Source organism: Cololabis saira, chromosome 19, assembly GCF_033807715.1.
Source record: "Cololabis saira isolate AMF1-May2022 chromosome 19, fColSai1.1, whole genome shotgun sequence".
Taxonomy (NCBI): Eukaryota; Metazoa; Chordata; class Actinopteri; order Beloniformes; family Belonidae; genus Cololabis; species Cololabis saira.
The window spans coordinates 35,659,324-35,685,284 of NC_084605.1; the positions used below are offsets into that span (position 1 = coordinate 35,659,324).

Genomic DNA, 25,961 nt, shown 5'->3' on the forward strand with positions numbered 1-25,961 from the left:
TCCTCAGCCGTTTGGTTCTTCTTGGGAGCCATTTTTCTCCTGGCGCCTGTGGCTTGGGCCTTCACTGTGTGGCTTGGCACCAAATCTGACCTGAATTTATGTTTGTGTTCACACAATGCCAAGCGGCAAAAACATAAGCAATAGTCCCAGAGAAACACTTTTTGATGCACTTTAGTCTCTAATGACTTGAGTGTTGTACATGAGAAAAAAATAGTCACAAGTAGTAAACGTACAAAATAGTTGTCAATCCTCAAAGGAGTGGACATCCCAGCAAATTATTTACCACAAAACAAAGTCCATTCAGCATTGAAGAAAAAAAGAAATCCCTGCCTCTTATAAACCTCCACTTTGAACGTACCACAAAGTTCAGGGACAATGTCTTATGTACAGATGAAACCAAAGTGAAGTTGTTTGGGCTTAAAGCCCAATATGTTTGCTGATCACTGATCAAAGCATTTATGCAGAAATACCTCATAACCGCTGTCATGCATGGTGGGTGAGGGGTGATGATTTGGGGTTGTGTTGCTGTTTCAGGAGCTGGGAACCTTTCACTCGTGAATTCCTATGTACAGCTGAGCGTGCTTCAGCTTTTGATGGGAGTACTCAGTATTGGCGGCATGGTTTTTCCTATTTTTTGCTTTTTTTGTTAAACAAATAATTGGCATGGTGTAATATATATCTAAATTATTGTTGTTTTTTGTTTGTTTGAGGTTTCACTTCCCTTATAATAAGAACCACTATGATTGAATCATTTTTATAATGATTTATTATGTTTCACTGTCATCTATGTTCAGCTTTTTCTTCTCTAGCAAACCAAGTCCATGGTTTAACCCTTGTACTGTCTTTGGGTCAAAATGACCTAATTCTCCTGTCCTTATTTCCTCCTGCTCTATCCTTCCTTCTCCCTTCCTCTTTTCTCCCTTCCTTCTTTCTTACTCCTTTCCTTTCTCCCCTCGTACATTCTTTCTTTGTTTTCTCCTTTCCTTCCTTCATTCTTTTTTCCCTTCTTTCCTCCCTTCCTTCCTTCTTTTTTCCCTTCTTTCCTCCCTTCCTTCCTTCTTTTTTCCCTTCTTTCCTCCCTTCCTTCCTTCCTTTTTCCCTTCTTTCCTCCCTTCCTTCCTTCCTTTTTCCCTTCTTTCCTCCCTTCCTTCCTTCCTTTTTCCCTTCTTTCCTCCCTTCCTTCCTTCCTTTTTCCCTTCTTTCCTCCCTTCCTTCCTTCCTTTTTCCCTTCTTTCCTCCCTTCCTTCCTTCCTTTTTCCCTTCTTTCCTCCCTTCCTTCCTTCCTTTTTCCCTTCTTTCCTCCCTTCCTTCCTTCCTTTTTCCCTTCTTTCCTCCCTTCCTCCCTTCCTTCCTTCCTTTTTTCCTTCCTTCCTTCCTTCCTTCCTTCCTTCCTTCCTTCCTTCCTTCCTTCCTTCCTTCCTTCCTTCCTTCCTTCCTTCCTTCCTTCCTTCCTTCCTTCCTTCCTTCCTTCCTTCCTTCCTTCCTTCCTTCCTTCCTTCCTTCCTTCCTTCCTTCCTTCCTTCCTTCCTTCCTTCCTTCCTTCCTTCCTTCCTTCCTTCCTTCCTTCCTTCCTTCCTTCCTTCCTTCCTTCCTTCCTTCCTTCCTTCCTTCCTTCCTTCCTTCCTTGACCCGAAGACAGCACAAGGGTTAAATGTTGTTATCAGTTTTTGGCCTTGTATCTTCACTGAGCTGAAGTTTAGTTCTCCCTGTATCAACGACACAACGGTCTGACATACTTTGTTTTATACAGACAAAGTATGTGAGTCAATCAAATCCTTCGTTGTCAATTCCACCACACAGGCATTTCAGGTCTTAACATGAAACATTGATGCTATTTTTTTCTGCCTGTTCGGAAATTTGGTAATGTGGCTAAATTTGCATTGGTAAGCAGAAGATGCAAGCTTACTCATTTGTGCATATAAAATACGACAGGTCTGGCTCCTTCTTCCCTGGGACATTGTAAAATCCAAAGCGTTCTCAAATATTTGCATTCAGTGACGACAGGACTGGATCTATTTCCTGATGACTTTCTTGCCACTCCATATTGATTACTGACTCTGGAAGATAATTTAAAGATTTTCTATATACTGACAGTCTAAGACGCAAACAGCTTATGAACAGTATGTGGCTCACTTAAGCAGTAATTAACGTGTATACTGATGCTTAAAGAACAATAACATGGTAGATCAGAGAGAACCAGAGAAAGCAACGTTTTCATATGGAAAAATAAAGTGATTATTGTCCAGTATTTCTCATTTATGAACTTACACAAATAGATTTTTTCCCCAATTTAATGTAACACACAGGATTCTTCAGTTTGTCGATCCATTTTAACATTCAAGAGAACAAATAATGCCTTTCCATCAATATATGATTTATGTTTTTTTGTGTATGTAAAATGTCTGTAAAGTTACAAAGCCAAAGGGAAGTATTCTTTTCCACTGAAGATGCTGAACCTGAATTTGATCAAATTATCACATGACATACAGTATGAACAATGCTCACTAAACTGGTGGGTTTTGGAAGAAAGGCCATTACTTGCATACTCAAGTAATGCACAATATGAGAAAAAGTAATTATATTTTGTGAAAATTTGATCATAAAATTGAATTACAAATCTGTAGGTTTGTGAAGAAATGTTATGGGGGATTGTTTGGCAGACAAAACACTTAATTAGAGTAAAGTCTTTCAGCTTTAAGGCTGGTTGTCTAGCAGCAAATTCAGGAATCTCACACAATTGATCAGGTTTTCTTTGATTTGAACCTCCAGCTCTTCGTTTTCATAGTGCAAATAACCACCGACACATGCCTAAACGTAAGTTAAATTCAGTTAAGTAAGATTTGATTCAACAACATTTTATTAATTGCGTGAAGAAAATTATTTCAAAATAAAAATGACCATTTAACCTAGTACCAGCGGAGCCAATTTAAATTTGATTGAATTCTGTTAGCCTGAAGAGCCATACCCGTTTAGGTTGGGTGAGGTACCAAAGCTATTTCACAACAGAGAAATGTCACATACACATGCATTTCCACTGGAACAGAACGTACTGTACCGATCACAATGGGGGAGGGGTGGGCTTTATGCAATGAGGGAGCGTCCAAGAGCCACAATTCAAAACAATCTAGATCGCTACAAAACTGCTAGTAACAAAACCGAAAATCCTCCAAAAGCGTTCCCACTAGTGCTCCTAATTTTTCTAGCATTTTAGACCAGCTTAGTCTTTGCCCTGTAGGCCAAGCAACAACCAGACTAGCTCGTAGACCAGACAAGCCTCCGATTGGCTGTGTGCCTGTGCAATGTAGTGTCACCACTATTGGTTGGTCATGTGATGCCAACAGAGAAGAAGAGCGTTTGCTGTCAAGAGCTCATGTTTTTGTCAGCAGCTGTTCACTTTAAGCTATTGTGTGATAAAACGTATTCCAATATCAATAATTTTGGAGATTATTAGCATCCACCGCTGTCCTATGCTTTATAAATCATTAGGACAGTGGCGCCGCCAGGATTCAATTTTGTAATAGGCACAGAAACAGTCCGTCCACTGCTCTATACGGCTAATTTCAGGTCCCACTCGGCCTGAATATTAGACTATCCATTAGGTAGAGGATAGGTCGGTTGGCTATTCAGTTTTCAATAAGTATTTCAAAGATCTTTTTTCCTCAAACAAAACTTTGCAGTGACAAATTGGATAACGTGTGCACGGCGCACTACAGATATGGTGACATTATTATGCGCACCTCCACACAGATGCAAACATAAACATTATGGTGTCGGCGCACCAGAAACACAGATGAAAACACAGCTAAACATTAAAGGTGACGGCGCACCTACAAACAAATGGTGAAAAAGTACAGCACCATAAAGCATGAACTACAAAAACACCATAGCAAGTGCAAACTCACATCACTTCCCTCGTTGCCTTTCGCCTGAAAATTACACCCAAACGCACAGCAATGTGGCATTGTACTGATGTTTTAGATATCTGTCGCAGTTAAACAAACGCTAGCGTCAATAGCTTATCTTCCCAGAGCAACCGGACTACGTCATCGCCCCCAGAATGCATTGCGCAGGTAAATCATGGCGCCTCCCGCAGGTCAAAATATGTAATAAACATTGTAGATTTTTAAAGCAATTACATTATTCTATGTGTTTCTAACAACATATTTTAGTATAAGAGAACAATGGCTTATTAGGGCCTACAAGTCTTAATAACCGGGGTTCCTTTTAAGGATCTATCTCCTGGTGACTTTGTCATTGCAGGTAAGTTTACGGGTAAAAAAAGACCAAATCCTATAACTGTGTTGGATTGGTGGAGAATGTTGAAGGTGTCGAGACCAGTATAAAGTTTCTGAGGCAAAATTGTAAGAGGTTTTGTGATGAAAACCCCATCTTCACATTTAAAAAGAATGATGTAGGGGTCATCCCTAGACGTGATGTGCACAAGTTCACATTCCCCAGCAGATGCTCAGTAGTAGATCAGATCTGTAAAAAGCTTCATATGCAGATCATTTACAGATGATTAGGACTTCATTTGGGGATTTTTATTTTGTTCTGAGTATGTGTTCATGTGGTGTTAGGCCTTGTTTAAAGGAGCATGAGGCTCCTTTTAAGAAATGAGACTCTATAGCGCCACCCTTCACCACGACGGCCGCCGGGGGTACTGCAGCCAACAGAGAAGCCGGCACGGGAGAACGGGGAGAACGTGCATGCAGCGTCATGTGACGTCACATCCACAGGACAGCGTGGGAAACTCGGCCCCAGCACTGCAGCACATTTTGCAGCACACAGCCTGTTCAAGGCAACGGAGAGATACACTAGAGGGCTCATTCGTTTTGGTTTGGAACGCTTCATCTGACATTATTACTAGAAAACTTAAAACATTTCGATTTTTTTTCATAAATCCTGCCTCAATCCTGCGTCAAGCTCCTTTAAGCAAATTGTCCTTTGATGTTGTAAATTATCTTTAAGTAAACCAACCACACCACAAAACATGGTGGTACAGCCTGAAAGCTCTATCGTCAAGTTTAAGAAATTGTTTAAAGAAAATATTGTAAATAAATATAAAACACTATAATTATAAAGTATACTATCAAAAACATTCTAGGATGTGAAATGTCAATTTTATATTTTGTCTTACTTATTTATTTATTTTTTTCTTCTTTATGTATTGTTTGTTTTCACTGAGTAAAAGCTAATGTCTCATATTTTTTGCTGATCAAAAGAAAAAAGGGTAGGCACTATAAGCTACGGCTTCAGCCTACACCTTTTCGGCAAAAGAAATGTTGATTTTTTTTTTCTCTTCCTTTTCATCTTGTTCTGTACAAGCCGAAATAAAGATTAATTCATTCATTCATTCAAAGGAGCTGAAGTTCATATGTGAAATGATGTTATTAACCCTATAAATAAACATGAGATAAGTAATTTTGTATTGAATGTGTCTTGCTTTTATAAAGAACTATTGTTTGTGAGATTAAAATCATCTTTTTTTTTTCAATTATCATGGCACAATTTACCCCAGGGTATTCTCTCTGATGGGGCAACCCGGCACCAGGGGCAAGTTGTTTCTCAAACAGCTTATTTAAGATCCAAAGTGATTGTTCCCAGGGATGCACAACATCCTAAACTATATGAGCATATTTTAGTTGGAGGCATTTACTGTAATTCCCTTGGTTTAAAGAACCTTTAAGTAAAAATTGGCATTGCAAGACAAGAAAACAGTAGCTGGGAGGTAAGCAGGAGTAGTTATAAAGTTATACGCCGTTGGCTGGACAGCAACCTGCAACAACACAGGGTTCCCTTTGAGTCCAGATTCAGGGAAGTTTCCTGAATCAAGTCAACACACTGCACAACACAAAACAGTCAGGAAATCAAACTCAGCCAGTGCAGCTTCTACATCGATTTGTTGTTCAGAGCTGACTGAGTTCCAGCGGCTGAGCCGCTCAATGGCTGGTTCTACTTCTCTTCACAAATATTGCTTGGTAATTGCTAAAACTAAAATTTTACAATTGAACTTCTCTGTCAGAGTTTAGCTACCTAATCAATACGCACAGTTTACTAAATATTAAGAGCACCACTTTCCATGAAATTGGAAAAAAAAGTTGAAGAAAAGCCTGATGTTGGGAGTTTCACAAAGTTACAGCTTTTTATTGATTTAATCATATGAAGGCCAGAAATCAGAAGTTAGGGAGAGAAAAAGATCAAAAGATATGTCCCCATGTCAAATCAATTTTTACCCTTGGAAAGATACACTGAGCCAAAATCGATTCTTTTTTGTCTTTCACACTGAGATTTATTTAGATGCTACATGTGCTTACATTTGGTGGACCTGTCCTTTTTTATGAAATAGAGAGAATAATGTTCTCTCCATACGCGTATCCGGTAAGTGAGGCACCTTTTTGTCAGCTTTTTTTCTATGTAACATCTTTAATTCTCATATTTGTACCATCTATTTTCCTCTTTTAGACTCATTGGACTCCTTTTTAAAAAAGAAAGAAAACTGTATGTTAAAAAGAAATGAAAATGACTCATGTGAAAATGGTGGGAGGGAGTAAGAAGGGACAGAAAGACAATAAGCCTGAAGCTATGGGAATCTCATGACCTTTCACACCGTAGCTTCAAACAAACAAACAGAAAGAAAGAAGAGTTGAATCAAACGGAGAGAAGTCCCTACCGTCTCTGAGGCGCAGGCCCGTTGTCCAAGGCTTCTACAGTCAAAGCGTAGTTTTGTCCAACAGTGAGCTCAACACCTGGTGCCACTGTAATCACCCCGGTGCTGCAAAAACAGTTAATTATATGCATATCATCGTAAACACTCACCATGCTTTCACATTACATTTTATAGTTGCCTGGAAACCTTCCTCAGAAAATCTCCCACCACGCAGGCCACCAACTGTCTCATTACCAGTTCATTTGCTTGTGGCAGTTAATTACCCTGATTATGACTTCATTAATGAAGGTGTTTCATAAGCCACTGAGATATGTTCATTAATACCAACAACGATTATCCGGAATAAATAAAAGGTAACCGGGGGTTTACTCCGATATTTTCTTTAGTGTTTAGTTGGAACTGAAACCATAAAGATTTTTTTTTCTTGACGATTAAAGGTATTGCACCCAATTTTGTTAGTCAAATTCAGTGAATATCACTGCTCGTATTGTGAGTATAAACAGTACTCAAGTTGTAAAAAAGAAATCAGGGGGGATGGTGGATTTTATCATATGGGGACAGATAATTTGTGCTGATTACAAATAATATAATATATTACAAATAATAGCAGTGACCAAAACGCCTGCAGAAATACTGCAGGAATGACATAGCAGCAGTTAAATGCAGCCTTCTGTAAGCTTTAAATATCCACTGGGCTTACATCAAATACATCAAAACACAACAATAAAAAACACTTTTCTGAACTTATCAATATGACTCTGTCCTTCAAAGGATAAGTAAAATAGATCACTGCAAAAACTCTATTTGTCTATTTGAATATTTGTCTTATTTCTAGTTAAAATGTCTCATTTTGGTAAAAAAATCTCATTACACTTAAAACAAGACTCATCACTGGAAAAAACAACAAAAAGATTTTTTTGCTTGTAATGAGACGATAAATCTTGTCCCACTGGCAGATTTTCTTACTTTTCTTACTCTGGTGTTATTTTTCTGGTGATGACTGTAAATGTTGAAATAGCAGTAAAACCACATTCATTGATGAAATGACATAAGGGATGGAAAGGAGGGATGGTAGTTTTACAGGGGGGATGATTTGGACCGTTTCTATTTCAGGGGGGATGCCGTCCCCTCTCATCCCCCCTCAACTCCAGTACTGAGTATATACTGTTAAAGAAAAAAAAAAAAAATGTTATCATACACAGGTTTCCACCCTTCCCCCTAAACCATAACAGTAATCTCTGCAGCTAATCTACTGATATCTACTATCAATGGCAGGGTTGTGAGGCTGGGAACACGTGGAGGAGGAGTAAACCTCTTACATACTGGCATTTCTCACAGGTCTCGGTGCCTACAGTACATGTAAGAGCCCCTTTCCAGTACGTAAGTGCCTGTAGTGAGGAGCTAGCTCTCTGTGTTCAATTGTTTAATTGATGTGACATTTTGTCGAAATCGATTACACTGCCATTCATTTGTTTTTAGTTTTCAAATGATGTTGAGGGCCAACAGTGTGATTGCTTTTTCAGTGTTTTTATAAACCAGATTGGTTAACTTTAACTAATATAGTGAAATGAGCACATATAAGCATTTATAAATCATAATTACTTTTCTTTTATACCTTTCTGCAGACTTTACTTCAATTTGTTTATACTGTGAAACTTTTCTCATTATTTTATATATGACGACTGAATGGTTATGGTCTGCAGTCATTGTTTATTTGTCAAGGTTTTATTTTGAGATTGCAGGTATTCTGAGATATTCCTTGTTCTTGTCTTTGTTTCTCACTATTTAAATTTTTTTTCTTTTATGTCATACGTCTCTTGCCACTGCAAAGATTGGCTCTTTCATTGAATACTTTTCGCTCATTTCTACCTTCTTGCCTGTGTTTCCATTAGTAAAACTAAAAATGAACATTCAACTATTTAACTATATAAACTGTTTAAGCAATTTAAAGGGGACCTATGATGAAAAACAGGTTTTTTCTTGCTTTAACATATATAAAGTGGTCTCCCCTCAGCCTGCCAACTCAGAGAAGGAGGAAACAACCAAATTCTGCAGTGTCTGTACAGCCGCCCGGATGAGCCGTCCAGTGTGATGTGGATCTACGAGCCAATAAGATTCTGCACATTTTCGTTACGTAACCAAAATGCAAACCACGCCCACAACTATAAAACCGTGTAACTGCATGAGCGTCCGACTATCGTAGCACTGCGTGACATCGGACGCTCTCTGTCCATCTCCCTCCAGCAGCTGCCACTTTATTGAGGTTTTTGTAGTGAAATGAGGAGGAATTATAGAGATAACTTCTCATTTCAACTAACTGGATCAGCCGTTCCTCATCCGTGACCGTTTCCTACAGCGCTTTCAACCGGCTTTCAACACGAGCGACAGGAAGAAAATAGAAGCAGGGCGGCCGACAAATGTTCAGCTCAAAACGGCGCGGCGCGCAACGGTGCAGTGCTGCGTCGCTGCTGCCAGTTAGGACAGTCCAATAGAAAATAAAGCAATGGAATTCATTTTGTCGGGGATGCTCGCTCGCATCGCATGCAGGTAGGACACGGTGTAAATTATTCCGCCAGCTGGAGCTTCCGCCATTTTTCCGTAGCGGTGTATCGTGTCATTCAGGCAGCCAATCAGCACAGAGCCTCATTATCATAGCCCCGCCCACTCAGAATCCCTCATAGATAATGAGATTAGAGAATGGGAAGATAAAGACATGGCTCAGACGCTGATTTTCTAATTTATTTAGCAAAAACAATCAAAAGCTTGTTTTTAAGACATTCAAGGCCTGTTTAAAATAGGTAATAGATGCCATAATAGGTCCCCTTTAACAAAGATGTAAAAACTGAGAAATGTCTTGATGCACGTACTTATTTCCTATGAGAAACTGTCCCTGGTCACCAGCCAAGATACGATAGGTCACTTCACCATTTGGACCCGCATCAGAGTCAGCTGCTGACAGCTAGAAAAGGAAACATGGACACAGAGCTAGACGTGTGAGTATTTATTCAGGAATGTGACTACAGCCGCTTTTACAACTGTGTTGTTAGCGGGGTGTACCTGCAGCACTGTTTCTCCAGGCATCATGTCAGTGAACAAGTTGACGCTATAGGAGACGTTTGGGAAAACCGGAGTGTTGTCATTTGCATCCAACACTGTTATGGTGACGGACACGGGGGCGCTCTCCTGGACGCCATCTGATGCCGAGAGCTGCAGAGACAGAATCACAGTTACACAGTTAGAATACATAAATGTAAAGTGATTGGTCCAGATAGTGTCGGTGTGCAATGACTGGATAACCGTACGACCTCAAGCCTGCAACTCACCAATATACAGAAACAAAGTCAATACCAATAAATAAAATAGTCCTCCGCTGACGGTAGAAAAGAGAAGCGCGTGACACTGAGACCCAGGATTTTATTGAGCGAATATGTGGTGGAGGAAATTCAGAAATATTTTACCACTGTTGCTGGCTGTTGCATCACTTCAGTATTCCTATTTGTGATTCAAATGCCACCTGAAAAAAAGCCTATTGAGGTATACTGTTGTGTTGTACTGCTGGAGTCCCCAGACCATTTGGTCCAAATTGCAGATATCAACAGGAGTCACAATTGTGCCTTTTACCTTTAATTGATTATAGAGTCTATGCAAAATGTTAAAAAACAAAACGAAAACGAAAAACGAACAAACAAAAAACACTGGGAAGTATAACTGCTTTCCCATAGAGCCTTATTAAACATGAAGCTAACCTTTGCTTACCGTAGGTTATTAGTTGGCATGAAGACAAAACTGTGCCTTTCTTCCCCTCAGGGACTATATTTTTTAACTTATTGAACTGAAAGAGGAAAGAAAAGTAAATATCTGCCTGTTCAAAAAGTTGGGAAAGTCTGAAAGTTTGCCCTTTTGATACGTTGTTAAAAATGTCATTATTAGTCAACGACTAATGTATTTGGCTAAATTTGCTCCCTTTTCTTGGTCCATTAAAGCACCCATTTCACCACACTTCAGAACTATACATTGAAAATCAGCAGTAAAGAAGCTTCTTCATCGATACCAATCTTCCCCACGAGCTCATCTGCCAAGAAGCTGATTGACTCCTTTCAAATGAAAATCACTCTCCATTTCTCATAGCGCTCTCTTTCTCTCTGTCTGTGTGTGTGTGTGTGTGTCTCTCTCTCTCTCTCTTTCTCTCTCTGTCTCTTTCTCTCTCGCTCTCTCACACACTCCAAGTTTAATTTCTCCACCAAGGCTTTCATAATGATTACTGTATCCCTCTACCCTTAAATCAATACCGAAAAAAAACCTCTGCTTTTCCATCTTCAACTTCCAAATTAAAGATGGAAATGCAGTGTACACTGAACACCCACTCAAGGACACATGCTACGCTGCACACCTTCACAAACAAACTCGTGCTGCCACCGCCGTCAGCATGCACTCGTCAGATAACAGATTGCCACAGAAGCTACAAAACTTGACATCATACGGGGGGAGCACATGTATTGGGATGCTGTTCATGGTAAAGGCCAACGACCTTTTTGCCATGTCAATAAAAAGCTGTTGGATTAGATTCTGCTGAAATAATGCTGGGAATAAAAGAAGGAGAATGCCGGAACAGGTAAAACAATGTGATTGGAAAAGGGGAGACGGACACGCAGGCAAAGAGAAGGTTAAAAAAAAAACTAAGTGTAGATATGATTCAGGAAAAAGTTATGGGGAGACATACTGTGTACAATTTGGGAAATACAAGCACTAATAAGCTTGTTTACAGCGTCTATGTATCTCTGCAGTGAATGGGAGAGGAGTTAACTCTCAGCGGTGCCTTTAGCTAGATAGGTAATCTTGTGCTGCTCCTGCAAGGGTTTCAGAGCGAGTGTAAACCTTTTTATAAGCAGCATAATTCAGCCTCAATATGCAGTATCCTTATCGTGCAGTGTTTGATGTCATCATGAAATCCAAATTCACTTCATCACATCGCCCAGCCTTGTTACCGGCTTGCTGATCAAAATAACTACTTATTTGTAGATGTACTCATACTAAATGGCAGTGCAATGATTTAAGAAATATAATGTTTTTCTCATCTTAAAAAGAATTTATGCTGTCAAAAGAAAGTTTATATACTTCATTTTTAATATAATCCCTGCTCAAGGGGTAACTGATGGAGATCTCTGCCAGGTTTACATATTAGTTAGGTGTAAAACCAGACAAAGGTATTTTCTTTTTTATCAGATGGCTCATGAAAGAAAATCTTCAGGTGACCACCAAAAAAAAGTTAAGGAGCAGATCTCAACTTAAACCCAAGATCATGTCATCTTATTCTACAATTCCATTGTCATTTTCCGTCATCTCTCACTGATACAGCTGGATTATTTCAGTTCTCAGCGTGCATTCTCGACCCTTATACACATGAACTAACAGTACATGTACGCCACATTGATTTCACAGTATTGTAACACTTTGCTTGTAAATTATAAAAAAAAGAAAAGAATTGGAAATGCTGAGGACAACGAAGGACTTCAAAAATCTGTGTTTGAACAACTACTATAAAGAGGAGGTATACGTTATCGTTTGATTTAAATTGTGTCGCTACTGGCGTTTTATTTGTTTTGCCTTTGATATGTGATATGTAAATGTATCTATTGTAACAGCAGATGCTCTAATGGCCCAGTTTTTTCTCTAAAGGATATAAATGAATTTAAATAGAAAAGAAGCAAGCAAACAAACAAACAAACAAATACCATGAATGCATACATGATTAAGTTTAAACAAGATTCACTCTGAAAGAAAACTGGACAAAAAAATGTGGAGGAGTTATTGACTTCAACTCTGAAAGTAATCTATTCAGTAATAAAAGCGTTTGTTAATCCAAATTGTTGCAGTGTTTGAGCATTAAATAAATCCATAATCAAATATTTGAGTTGCAAATTTTCAGAGATACAGTACACAAAGGGGTCCTCAAGTCCAAGTAAACACGTAAAGAGACTTTGCTTCATCTAAATGTCTAGTAGTTTGAGGCAGGAGATACCCATGATGCTTTTCATCGGACTGAAGAGGAAAACGACGGGTCACGACGACACGACTCCTGTTATCAACATGAACCAGAGCCGCTGAGTTCAGGTGTTGCAACCATCAGGTCAGCATCTTCTCTTCTCCCATCTATATTTGATGATTGTGTCAATGATCAAAAAACCACCCACAAATATTGTTTTGGAATTCCAAATGTAGAGCTGTCTGAAACTAAAACTGTTTCCCTCATGTACCAGAATAGTTTGAATGTTGAAATGTTGCAACAAAATGGCCATGAAAGATGTCTCAGAGCATAATCTGTTGGTAAATTGTAGTAAATAACATTCTGGACTGGGTTTTTATACAGGTTTTATGGTGGAGGTAGGAATATGAAGGTAAACTTACATTGATCTTTTTTCTGTTTCTCCCATTGTTGTCCCCTTCTTACTTGAAGGCCATTGTTAGCATTTTCTGCAACCTTCTGCTCTCCCATTACTTTTCAATGTTTCACCTTTGTGTCCATTGTCTGCTTTTTCCCTTCACCTCACTTTTTATTCTTCTTTCAAAGATAAAATACCTACGAGTCCTCCTCTGCTTTCCATTTCTTCAACAGTTTTTACAGTTCTTTCAGTTCTGCTTTCTTTCACATTTTCTTGAGTTATTCAAATAGTATCATTAGGCATGTATTGTTCCCTCCCCCTCATTCAAGTGTTTTCTATTGCCTGCAAATGTCAAGGCTCTACAGTACCGTGAACACGTAGGAGTCTTGTGTCTCTCGGTCCACGGGCTGCACCAGCGTGAGGTATCGTCTGATTCCAGCGGCAGACACAGAGAAGACGTGGCCGTAATTGTCCAGTGAGAACTGGAGCTGAGGATCCCGGGTCTGTTGAACACAAGGAGAAATGACAGATGCTTTGAGGGAAAATTTTGAATAATAAATGTACTGTCCATATCTCAAATGTTTTCTTGACATAAAAACTTTCCAAAAAGGCCGTAGTACATGTCTGTTTGTGTGTATAACCATATGTATGCTATACTGAGTGATGGAGAGGCAATCCTCTGACAATACCTGCAGTCATCTCGTTTGTGCTGCTCCATACGTGGGTGTGTGACTGTGTGTGTGTGTGTGTGTGTGTGTGTGTGTGTGTGTGTGTGTGTGTGTGTGTGTGTGTGTGTGTGTGTGTGTGTGTGTGTGTGTGTGTGTGTGTGTGTGTGTGTGAGAGAGACTGTGTTAGAGAGAGAAAGAGAGGGAGAGAGAGAGCTCTTCTCATTCCAGATAAGGCTGCCTCAGCAGGGTAGGGGTTGCTGATAATATTGTCGATGTAGCTGGTGTGGATATTGAGTCGTAAATAAGCAGGAGCAAACACACAGACGCTCCCGCACGCACACACACACACACACACACGCACACAGAGTTGCAAACACAAAGACAATCACATTTGCATGCAGAAACATAAATAAAAGTGATGGAGCGCACATAAAGGCTATTAGGACTGATCATTGTTGGTGCTTAATGCTGGAGGAAAGACCGGGCTTAGCAATGTTTAAGAAAAACTCAATGTATATCAATTGCCACAAACACACAATCTCACTTAAACATACAGATCATCTTCTCAAAGCCCCATTCCCCGTTGGGGAATGCTACATCTTGAACAAACCAAGCTTTTGGGAACGCATCAGCAATAAGTGTTGCAGCACTGTAAATTCGTAAATTATTACTGAGCAGTTATTTAGGGGGGGGGAAATGGTTTCACTACCAGATTCACAGGGACATTAGAGTGGACACTTCAAACACTGCAAGCCAGGCACAAAGCTGAGGATCACTGGAGCAAAAAGCAGCACAGACACACACCCCTCCATGGATCAATAATTCATTTCTTTATAACGCGTTTAAACTCATTCACCCAGTCATTAGGCTTCTAAATTTCATAGCGTGATGGTTTCATTTTATTTTGAGGTATGAAGTTGTTGAATTCTTGTCGAATATAAGGCTTAATAGAATTGATGTTTTGTCAAATATGACCAGAATATTTAACAAAATTGCAAAATGTTATAATTCCCAGATATCTTAGTCCTAATTTTTACTCCGTCTATAATATGGGGCATAACAATTTTCTTTTTCCTTTCCTCAATGTGCTTACGAAGCACATAGTACCAATCAGTTCTATCAATAGCCAAGTGAAACGTTTCATAGCCTCTTGGCTTACTGTACATACACAGCTTTGTCCCGCTCTCTACATTTTCTACAGAGCTTTCCAGAGTGAAGTAGACTTTCAAACTAAAAGCCATCTGATATTTTACTGGAAAGATACCATTTTTATTAGGGCTTTTATTGTGAAAGCAAACAGCTTTGCTAATAAATTCTCTAGTTACAGTCAGCCCAGTAGTGGAGCCAGAAGGGGTTAGGGGGCGGTCTCCACCGGGCCCACAAGCTCATAGGGCCCAATGATAGGGCCCCGTTTTGTGTGATACGTTCATCTATAATCGTAAATTGTAGGCTATAATAACGATAAAATGTGCATTGTGCAGCCAGTGTAGGCTAATTCCTACTTTACAACTGTCCTGAACGCATCAGGGCTGTGAGCCGACGCTGATTGGCTGTAAAGCCTGATTTATGGTTCCGCGTTAAATCGACGCAGAGCCTACGCCGTAGGGTACGCGGCGACGTGCACCGTATGTGCCAAGGCGTAGGCTCTGTGTTGGTGTATAATATGGTGTATATGTAACGCAGAACCATAAATCAGCCTTAACAGTTACAACCAATTTGCTGACTCGGCAAATTTGCGGCCATGAAGGGGATGAGCGCTAAACTTTAAAACAGGACTAAGCATGTACAAAGTTTTGAATGTTACCCTGTTTTCCACGTTACCTGGATTATTTTGTTTGGGCCAAGGGTTATGGAAGAGTCAACTGCCATTGGTGAGTCAGTGTAACCTTCATAAATAATGTCTTTATCAGAATGTTGTGGTATTCTTGACCACCTGCCTATTTGAATGAGCTTTGTGTTGTTGTCAACTAGACTAGAGTCTATTCTCTGTTATAAAGCTCAGAAATGATGTTATAGACCGCTGTGTCTATATCTATCTAAATAGATTGTGTAATTTTAGACCAGTTATGTTTTTTTTTGTATTTAAGCTGTATCAAAGATGGAATTGAGTCAGTCCGTGACTATCTGAGTTTTCAGCACCGTGTGATTGACAGCTGTCATGCCTGTGTGTGTGTGTGTGTGTGTGTGTGTGTGTGTGTGTGTGTGTGTGTGTGTGTGTGTGTGTGTGTGTGTGTGTGTGTGTGTGTGTGTGTGTGTGTGTGTGTGTGTGTGTGTGTGTGTGTGTGTGTTCTTCTGAACAAGTGTGTGACTTTACTCTGCTTTCTGCAGCATAGGTCTATAGGCTTGGCTCAATAAAAGTGAGAATAAATGTAGTTTGATGGGCAGGATGATGTTGTTGAACGTTAAAATGACTATCATAAGGGCCCATCAATATCCCGCCCCCTCTGTACTGAGACCCGCGCTCCGTCACTGAGTCAGCCTAAATAACAATAGGCAGCTAGAATTAAAACGTTTCTTTTTATCAGCATATATTATTTTAATAATTGCACTGCAGGCAAAGCTGCACCTGTTATCACAAAAAACTGTAGATACAGTACATGCTGGATGCAAGAATGGAGAGTTCAACAGGACAATCCACACATCACTGCAACTGCAGGTCTTTAAAAGCTAAAAGAACATTAAACACTGGTCAACCAGTATCACTGCAAACTCTTGAGTTTTGCTGAGAGCTTAGCAAAAGGAGGTAAACACAGAACTGCGCTGATACCTACAGGCATCTCATTAGGTGTCAGCTACAAAGAAAGCACATGCAACAAATCACATACCATGAGGGACTCAGAGGTATTGAAGTAGTGCATATATAAAAAAAAAAAAAAAAAAAAATCATACAAGAACATTTTTCATACATAAAAAAACTATATTTACACAGAAGTTAGTGATGATAAACTCGTCGAAAAGCTTTACTCGCAAAAACAGAACCGTATTAACGTCTCATTTCTAGTTAAAATGTCTAATTTTTTGTCAAAAAATCTCATTACACTTAAAACTCATTACCAGAAAAATACCTTGTTCTTTACAATTTTCACCTGTTTCAAGTAAATTTTCACTTGAAATAAGTTGAAAAATCTGCCAGTGGGACAAGATTTATCTTCTCATTACAAGCAAAAAAATCTTGTTCCACTGGCAGATTTTTCTACTCATTTCAAGTGAAAATCTACTTGAAACAGGTGAAAATTGGTGTTTTTTCCAGTGATGAGTCTTGTTTTAAGTGTAATGAGATTTTTTTTTTACTAAAAATGAGACATTTTAACTAGAAATAAGACAAATATTCTTGTTAAGATTTTGAGTTTTTGCAGTGTGGTCTTTTGCTTTTAATTTCCATCATTTGTTTTTACTTATGTTTTTTTTGACATCAGTATCAACACAGTTCTCCATTTCCTTATGCTCACCTCCTCTACATCATTATCCAAAGCAATGACAACCAGTGGAGCAGACAGGCTGCTGTTTGTAGCGACGGTGCTTCCCACGGGTGACGCCTCATTGATGTATCCGTGGTAACTGCTCTCTAGGAAGTAAGGTGCCTGGTTGTTTTTATCCAGAACTTCGATTTGCAGATTGGCAAAAGCTGGCAAGGGGTGGCCGTTGTCCTGCTCAGCCTAAAGGTGACAAAGAAAATAACAGTTTCAAAATCTTTTGTTATTCACCAGATGCTTTTGACATGCTTGGCTTTATAATGAACAAAGGCTTTTTTCACATGAATAGATGAAAAAAAAAAGAAAACTGTTGGTGAGGTTGGGTAATTACAAATGGGTCAGCTTTAGCATCCTCTCACTTTATTAGAAAGCACATTTCCCTCAAGGAAAAAAATAAGCAAGCTCTCTTTGATTATCCTGTTCTTTGTGAGTCTGATGCAATATATGAAAGGACAATGTTCACAAAACATAAAAGGTAAAGTCAACCTTTGTCCATGTTTGATAGTCTCAGTGGGGCAGGGTTTTTTCTCTCTAGTGTGTATAAGTTGGCAATATTTCACACCGATCCCATTAAAACTAATAACTTTTTGAAATCCTCTGTTTCTCCAATAATACATCTCACCTAGATAGTGGTGAGATACCTGTAGTGGCACATTTTGTTCCATGTCACAACCGACAGCCTTTGGGAGAACATAAAAATTCTGAAATGTCTTTAAGGGGTATGTCAGAAAAGTTTAACAATGCCTGCGTCAACTAAACCCAAACTTTCACATTCACATTACAGGTTCTGAGTTAATCAGTCCGGTGTTGCATGCGTTCACATATAAACCTATCTGGACGTAATCAATGAAGCATCGAAACTACAATCATTGAAAAAAGAAAAGCAACACGTGTATGCTGCTGAGGAGCAGGTAGCTGGGTTGGCAAAGACTGACTGACCACTTTTTATGTGGATATCACAAAATACACCAAATTAATTTTTAGATAATTCATTTACGTTTGAAATTCATTTTTTTGATGTTTCTAAGGCCACGTTTACACATTAGCCGGGTATTTACAAAAACGGATATTTCCCCCTCTACGTTTTGAAAAATATCCTTGTTTACACGAACCTGCATAAATACACTTTTAAGGTGCTATGAGCATCCAAACCTGCAGGAAGCAGAGTAACGATAAGCGTAAAGTCATGCTAGCCAATCAGAATCCTGGAAAAAAACATCAACAAATGACACGTGTGAAGCCTGAATAATATGGTTCCGCGTTAAATCGACGGCGTAGCCTACGTACGGTGCGTGTAGCCGCGTACCCTACTCCGTAGGCTCTGCGTTGGTGTAACGCGGAACCATAAATCAGCCTGGACTGCCAGTTACTTCCAAGACGGAACGAGAGTCTTTCGTTTGGAGTGACAGAGAAGTGGAGTTACTTTTAAGTGTGACTTTAGAATATAAAACAGGTAAAATACAAGAAAATATTGACGGTGGCCAAACAAATTGTAAACACAGGTCGCACTCATGACGCTGGTGACGCTTCTGTCTCTTAATGTGGCGTTCTGAAGCCTAAATGTCCGTTTCCCTCCGTTTACAAGCAAACGTGAAAACTGAGTTTTCCACTTTGGCCGGAGTTTTCAGAAATTATCGTTTTTGGTGAATTTGGGATTTGTTTTCGTGTAAACGAACGGCCAAAACGCATGAAAACACCACCGTTTTTGCTCTGTGTAAACGGGGCCTGAGTGAACGTCAAAACATACACAATATTGCTTTAATCAGCTGCAATTCAATGCACTTTGAAAGGTTGGCGACAAGTGAACATGAAACATATCGTTCAAAACGGTAATAATTTTATTTTGAATAATGAGCCTATACAGAGTTTTTTTTGTCCGTCTGTTTTTTGTTGTTTTTTTGGAACATTCATTTCTTTATTAAACAGCAATAATTTTACAGCTGATAGGAAGAGGCTAGCACCCCCCTCCTTCACTCCCGTGGAGGAGCTGGCTCCCAGCATCATAAAAGAGTTTTAAGTTCTTTTAAACTCAAAGATGTGCTCATTGACAGTTTGATGAATATTTAAGTATTTCAAAAAATGTGCACTGAGTTGAGGGTTTTTCTTTTTTTTGTGGTGTGTCTGTAAACAACTTGCAGGATAAGCAAAGTTAAAGAAGCGTCTCTCACCTTTATAACTAGATCAAATCTGTGATGGAGTTCTCGGTTAATTGGCTTCACGAGCAGGAGCTCCGCTGTTGTTCTGTTCAAGCTGAAATACTCCACATAGGACTCTGGTTTCCCTGAGAGACAGTAAACAACACACAGTGAGAATAAGTTAAAGGAAACATCTGTGTGTGAAAAAGAGAAGGAAAAATCAGTAATTGCTTAAAGAATCAATATATGTTTGGTGTGTGACACTGCAAAGAATGTACGGGAGACGGGAGTGCATGACAAAAGGCTCCCAGTTCTGTCATCTCTGCTTTCGACCCGAGCAGATGTGTGCATGCACCACACACTCATATGGTGCAGTAAAAAGCTGCATCGTCTAGCGGGGAAATCAAGCTCTGGTAAGAGGAGCAGCAGCACAGGCACATGTGTGCAATTACACGTCTCCAGTGCACAGTCGAGGCATGTGTGTGGTACTTCTCATAGCTATCATTGATTTGACAGGCTCCCTCTGAGGAATGGTACTCTGCAAGATGCACACAATGGTTTTTGTGAAGCCTGTTCTGACTTTCAACGCTTCATGTTCAAGACATTTAGTCAGAATGCTCTGGCATCTGTCTTCGGCACTCCCTTTAGAGTCATTTTTTTCCAAATCTGGGGAGTCTGAGGTCTGACTTCAACAGCAACCCATCAGTGTCTAAAATAGATGCTATGGGATTCTCGCTTAATCATATCTGCTTATTGCATAACGTGTTGTGGGACGTGAAACAATGGTAATGCAGAAAATGCACACTATAAAAATGGGTGCAGTCTAAAATTCAATTAACATTAAAATGGATAGAGTTTAAAACATGTTTTTCTAAACCTAGCAAAGGGGTAAAGGGGTTTAACAAACCCAGCCAGTGGATTGATGTGCCAACCGAACATTCGGCCTTCAATGGTCTGATGATGTGGAACTCAATCTATAACTTTTACTAAAGAGTTTGGGATTTGTAATGTCGTCTGTGTCGAGTGATGTCGGTGGATTTATTTGGACTATGAACATTCTTCTGGTACAAGTCAATGTGTTTTGTGATTCTGCACTTTACAGCATCTGTAAGACCAGCAACAGCAATGGTGCACCACAGTATTTCCCTCATAAATCCTCTTTTTTTTTTAAGTTTAGTTTATTTGCACATAAAACAGAACCTGTATAAACAGTAAAAACAATGGTCAAATTAAGCATTGTGCAGGAGAGGGATGCCAAAAAGGCTTATGAAAATGCCTCCCCTTTATAAAACAAACATAACAACAATTGAATGAACAGGCCCTTGCGCATGCAATTTGGTCAAGGACTCAAAACTAAGTCCGATGACACCACCCACGAGTCTGTATGTCAAACCTTTCAAAAGTTATGGCAGAAAATAGGAACTATCACATATCGACCAATCAGAAGAAAGGACGGGGCTAATTTGCACCAATTATGTTCAAGGACTCAAAACCGAGTCAGATGACACCACCCACGACTCTTTATGTCAAACCATTCAAAAGTTATGGCAGAAAGTATGAACTATCAAATATGGACCAATCAGATGAAGGGGGGGGCGCGCTTTTTGGCGTCTATCGTCGCCACGGTAACGCTTTTGACTGAGAAAAGTGATGCCCATCGTCGCAGGATGGAGATGCACATTTTGATGTATAACACACCTGGGTGCACGTTATGGTTCGGGCCGCATTAACGGCCGAAAAAAATGGCATAAATTACGCCAAAATTACACGATTAATTCAAAATGGCCGACTTCCTGTTCGGTTTCGGCCATGGCGCCAAGAGACTTTTCTTTAAGCTATTTAAGAAAAATAAAAACGAGAAAAATTCCTACAGATACACTAGGGCAGATGTAAGATAATTGCATGAAAAATCCAGAAGTGTTTCTGATTTTAACTAAAGAATTATTTTTTCAAGTGTTTTTTGAACAAAGCCAGTGAAGATATTGATTTTAGTGATGTAGGTAAATTGTTCCATAGATGGTAAAGATTTTAAAGTGCGTTGATTGTGTGAAGTCCGGCATAAAGGAAGGTGAAAGTCCTTTGAGTGTCGTATCTGATATGAATGAATGTCTGAGGAAAACTTTGAAAATTATGGAAGCTGAGTGGCAGGTCATGAGATGAATATACAAACTTATACATAAACACACAGGTTTGATAGATGTTCACATTGAAGACAGATAACAAATTACATTTTCTAAAAAGAAGAATAGAAGATTCTGTTTTTTTGGCAAAAGTAACCATTTTCAAAGATTTCTTTTGGGCTAGCTAGCAGGATCTTATTGAGAGAAGTAGGACATGTAGCTGCCCATACAGAATTACAATACACAATATATGGATAAATTAAGCTATAATAACAAGTTAAAATACAAGATTGATTCACCAGTGATCGTATTCTACTCAAAATACCGATTGACCTCATAGCTATTTTTACAGACAAGTTCAGTATGGCACTTCCATGGAAATTTTTCATCAACTATGACACCTAAGAATTTAATAGAAGAAACTTCAGTTAATTCAACATTGTCTATGAATATTTTGGCCTCTTCCTTAGTGTATCTTTGTACAAAATATCATTAAATTTGATTTGGATGTATTAAGAGAGTTTATTCATCTGAAACCATTTACAAATTGATGATAGCTCTTTTACTTCAAGGATCAGCGTGGTAAAATTTTCATGTGAAGCAGCGAGGCATGTGTCATCAGCAAATAAAAGAGGCAGTACATTATGACAGACTACTGGCAAATCATTCATATAAATCAAAAAGGAGCGACCCAAGAATGGAACCTTGGGGTACGCCACAATGTAGGTTAACTCTCCTTGAGTTGTACATTTTTATAGAAACATATTGTTCCTTATCCTTCAAATAATCAGTTAGCCATTTGAGAGCAATATCATGGAACTCATATTTCTGTAATTTAATGACAAGAATATTATAATCGACAGTGTCAAAAGCTTTCGACAAGTCTAAAAAAATTCCAAGGGACATCTTTTTATTGTCTAATGCTGTAGAAATGTTATGAACAAACTGCAAGAGAGCCATTTCTGTTGACATTTTTTTTCGAAAACCATATTGATGTAGTAGTAGTATATTGTTCATATCCAAGTGTTTTTCTATTCTTGAGTAAACTAATTTTTCTAAAACTTTTGAAAAAAGAGGTAAAACAGATATAGGACGATAATTTGTGAATATGTTGGGATCACCTGATTTATATAATGAGATGACTTTAGCTACTTTCAGGTCACTTGGCACGACACCCGTTTTAAGGGACAAGATTAAAACATGAGTGAGGGTTCAACAATACACCAAGCACCTTTTTTACAAGGTTGGCTTTTATTTCATCATGTCCAGCGGCAGAATCTTTCAGACCCTGTATAATGTCAAAAACTTCTTTGGAAGTGGGAGGGTCAAAATTCCTGACACTAGGATACTGACCCTTGATGTTCACAAGGGGAGATTCATCTATGCTTTTGATATTTTTTGCTAAAGAAGGACCAATATTAACAAAAAAATCATTAAAGCCATGTTTTACGTCCAATGTGTTAGTAAAATTTCTCTCACCATCAGATAACTGAGATGGGATAGTTTTGAAGGATTTTTTTCATGTGGTTCCATGTGGTTTTTATACAATTTTGGGATTGTTCAAATTTTTCAGAGAAATAGTTTTTTATTGTAGTACGTATTCATTTTGTGAAAGAGTTCTTATATTTTTTATAAACTGCAATATTAAATGGACTGGGATTAACAACACGTTTTTTATATAATTTATTTTTTTCTTTTGAAGATCTCTGTAAACCTGGAGTGGTCCATGGTTTGGACATTTTTGAATTATGTTTTCTGGTAATTTGAACAAGTGGAAAACACTTATCAAATACAGATAAAAGAATTTTCATGAATGCAAGATAGGCCAATTCAGCATCCTGATAATTGAACACCTCTGCCCATGATGCGTCCTATTATTATCAATTAAAGTAGCAGTGGTATTTGTTATCCATGTTGGCTTGTAGATGAGAGGATGAAGATATGATGCAGAAAGAATATTCAAAAATTCAGTTGATAAATTACATTCACTTTTGAGAATATCAATATTAAAATCCCCAAGAAGAATGCACACATTTCCTTTGTTGCTTATCAGCTCTACAGTATCAGACATAACATTATTAAAGATACTGACATCAATATCTGGCGGGCGATAAATGACACCAATTATAGCATTTTTCCCACCAAAAGCACTGAGGTTTGATATTTCAATAAAAAGGGATTCTGCCTCAATTTTGTCTAAATTGGTACTCAGCTCTTTCTTCTCAATAAACTCTAAATTTCTGTCAACAAAAATTGAAACACCTCCCCCCTTCTATTTTTTCTACATGAATGCACAGCATTGTAATGAGGTATTGAGTAACAAGATGCTATATCATCATTGAGCCATGTTTCTGATAGAGAAAGCACCGAAAATACATTAAAGTTGACATATATTGAACTAGATGATCATTCACCTGGAAGAGCTAATAAAGCATTAATGGACAGACATTCCATCTTTGGAATTTTCTTACATTGTAGTCATTGCTGATGGACTTTAAAGTGTCTTCTTTATTGCTTCACATTTTAGTTAATTCTAAACATTTAAGTCCCCTCATTAAAAGCCTAAGAGATACTTTCTAAGAAATCAGGTGTGAGTTTCTGTTCTAAGAACACCGGAGACATTTAACAAAATGTGTGTGTAGCCTGTTAAAACAAATATTAAACAGTTTTATTTTATTGACCAGTTACCATCACCTTCAGATTAATAAATGGTTTTATATATTTTTAAATAATATTTATTTTCCTTTTTTTTTGTATAAAGATGCAAAACAGTGAAACAAAAGTAACATATTATCTGTCTGGAAGAATGTAGATTTTCCTGGACCGTTCCTGAAATCTCAGATAATGAATGCAAAATCTTGACTAATTTAATGGCAACAATTCTTGATAAATCCTCTAAGAATGTATTTATTGTTTTTATTTTATACTGTACTTATTTGTTCACGTATTTCTTTATTTATTGACAAATAGGAAAAAAAAATAATGTATGGATGAAACTAAAATTGTAATTCAAGACTTGCCTCCTCTTAGTTTTGGACATAGAGGGATACAAAATATTTTAACATCAAAAATCCTCAACATCTCCAACAAAGATTTAGATTTAGTATAAAAGGTCAACTAAACTGGCTGACCCTACTGCCAATAAGATTTGTTACCAAAATGTTCAGCCTACCAATGAGGATGGAGTACAAGATCCCTGGTCTGTCTGAGGGAGGCTGGATGTTTCTGTCCTGGTCCACGGCCTGAATGGGTGGAGTCACATTGAGGGGATTCACCTTATTCTGTAGGCAAAAGCATATAAGAGCATTGGGGTAAACAGTCACGTCCATCTCTACATGACCACACCCCTTTTTGATTGGCAGCAAATACTGTAACAGTACTGGTGGTAAGTTGGTAACCCAAGCGGTATCCTCCCTAAAAGCTGATGCGTAATGTTTTGCTCATCCAATTATTCTAAAATTCTGGATTGTGTTTTTGTTTACTTCCTGGAAACAAGAGATTGTGGCTTCAGGCAATCTGCAAAGAGGATGAAAATGGGAAAAGACCAGCTGTTGCATATCTGACTGAGGCTATAATTTCATTACAGGCAAGTCAAAAAGGCAACTGCTTGTGATTTTTTAAAAAGTTGCAGCTTTTCGTGGTGAAAGTAAATGCTCCGTAACTCAGTTTCGGTAAAAGATTCTGCAATGGAGTGCCGTTCCGATACGAGAAGAAAGCAGACACCCCTAGACCTACTGTCACCACTGTTTATAGTTGCACTTTGAAGAAAACATTTCAGCTAATGTTTTAAAATCTTGAAGACATTTTTTCTTGACTAACTGCTCCTTAAATGCCTTTCGCACTGGCTGCTTCGTTCCAGCTTGACACGTTCCCGCGCCTTTCATTGAAGTTAAGTAATGTTGAACTTTGGCACAGCAAGTCCAATCACTGATAACCTGATAAAGAGAACATCAAGAATACCTAGGAGAAGCGGATTTTGTCGATGTCCGATCTTCCTAAAGGCCCTGACACACCAAGCCGACTGTCGGCCGTCGGGCCGTCGATGAGCGTTGGTGCGTCTGTCGGCCTAGTTTCCCCGGTGTGTCCCGCACATCTCCACAGGTCGGCCGCCCGTCGGCAGCTTTTCAGCCGATTCGACATGACGAATCGGCGTCGGCCGTTGGTCAAACAGCTCACTCTGTGATTGGCTGTTCAGGTAGCGAATCAGTGCACGAGAAGAGAAACAGAAGTGACGAAAGCAAACAAACAGCTTCCGGTTTTCCCTTGTTTTTGAGTGAATACAGACTACCACTGCCTGCTGGTATGGAGGGGAATTACCTCTCATGCATGCGCAGAACGTACATGCTAGTTGGCCGTAGGGTGTCGTCTTTGCGGTGTGTCCAAGTGCTTCTTTTTGAGCCTGACCCAGCCCGACACAGGTGACGCGAGGCGACACAGCAGTCGGCCGACAGCGGGCGACACAGCAGTCGGCCGACAGCGGGCGACGTCGGGTTGGTGTGTCCTCGGCTTAAGGTGTAG

General features: G+C 39.0%; 1 protein-coding gene across 1 annotated transcript in view; it reads right to left on the reverse strand.

Annotated features, from left to right (window-relative positions):
- The window catches only part of LOC133419473 (protocadherin-15-like), a 447,680-nt gene that overhangs the window by 210,632 nt on the left and 211,087 nt on the right, over positions 1–25,961 (reverse strand). Inside the window, exons 10-16 of the mRNA XM_061708668.1 lie at positions 24,616–24,724; positions 19,357–19,469; positions 17,165–17,371; positions 13,416–13,550; positions 9,725–9,874; positions 9,535–9,626; positions 6,671–6,772 (exon numbers count right to left, since the gene is read on the reverse strand). Coding sequence (XP_061564652.1) covers positions 6,671–6,772; positions 9,535–9,626; positions 9,725–9,874; positions 13,416–13,550; positions 17,165–17,371; positions 19,357–19,469; positions 24,616–24,724 — 908 coding nt within the window. The remainder of the gene's footprint in view (positions 1–6,670; positions 6,773–9,534; positions 9,627–9,724; positions 9,875–13,415; positions 13,551–17,164; positions 17,372–19,356; positions 19,470–24,615; positions 24,725–25,961) is intronic.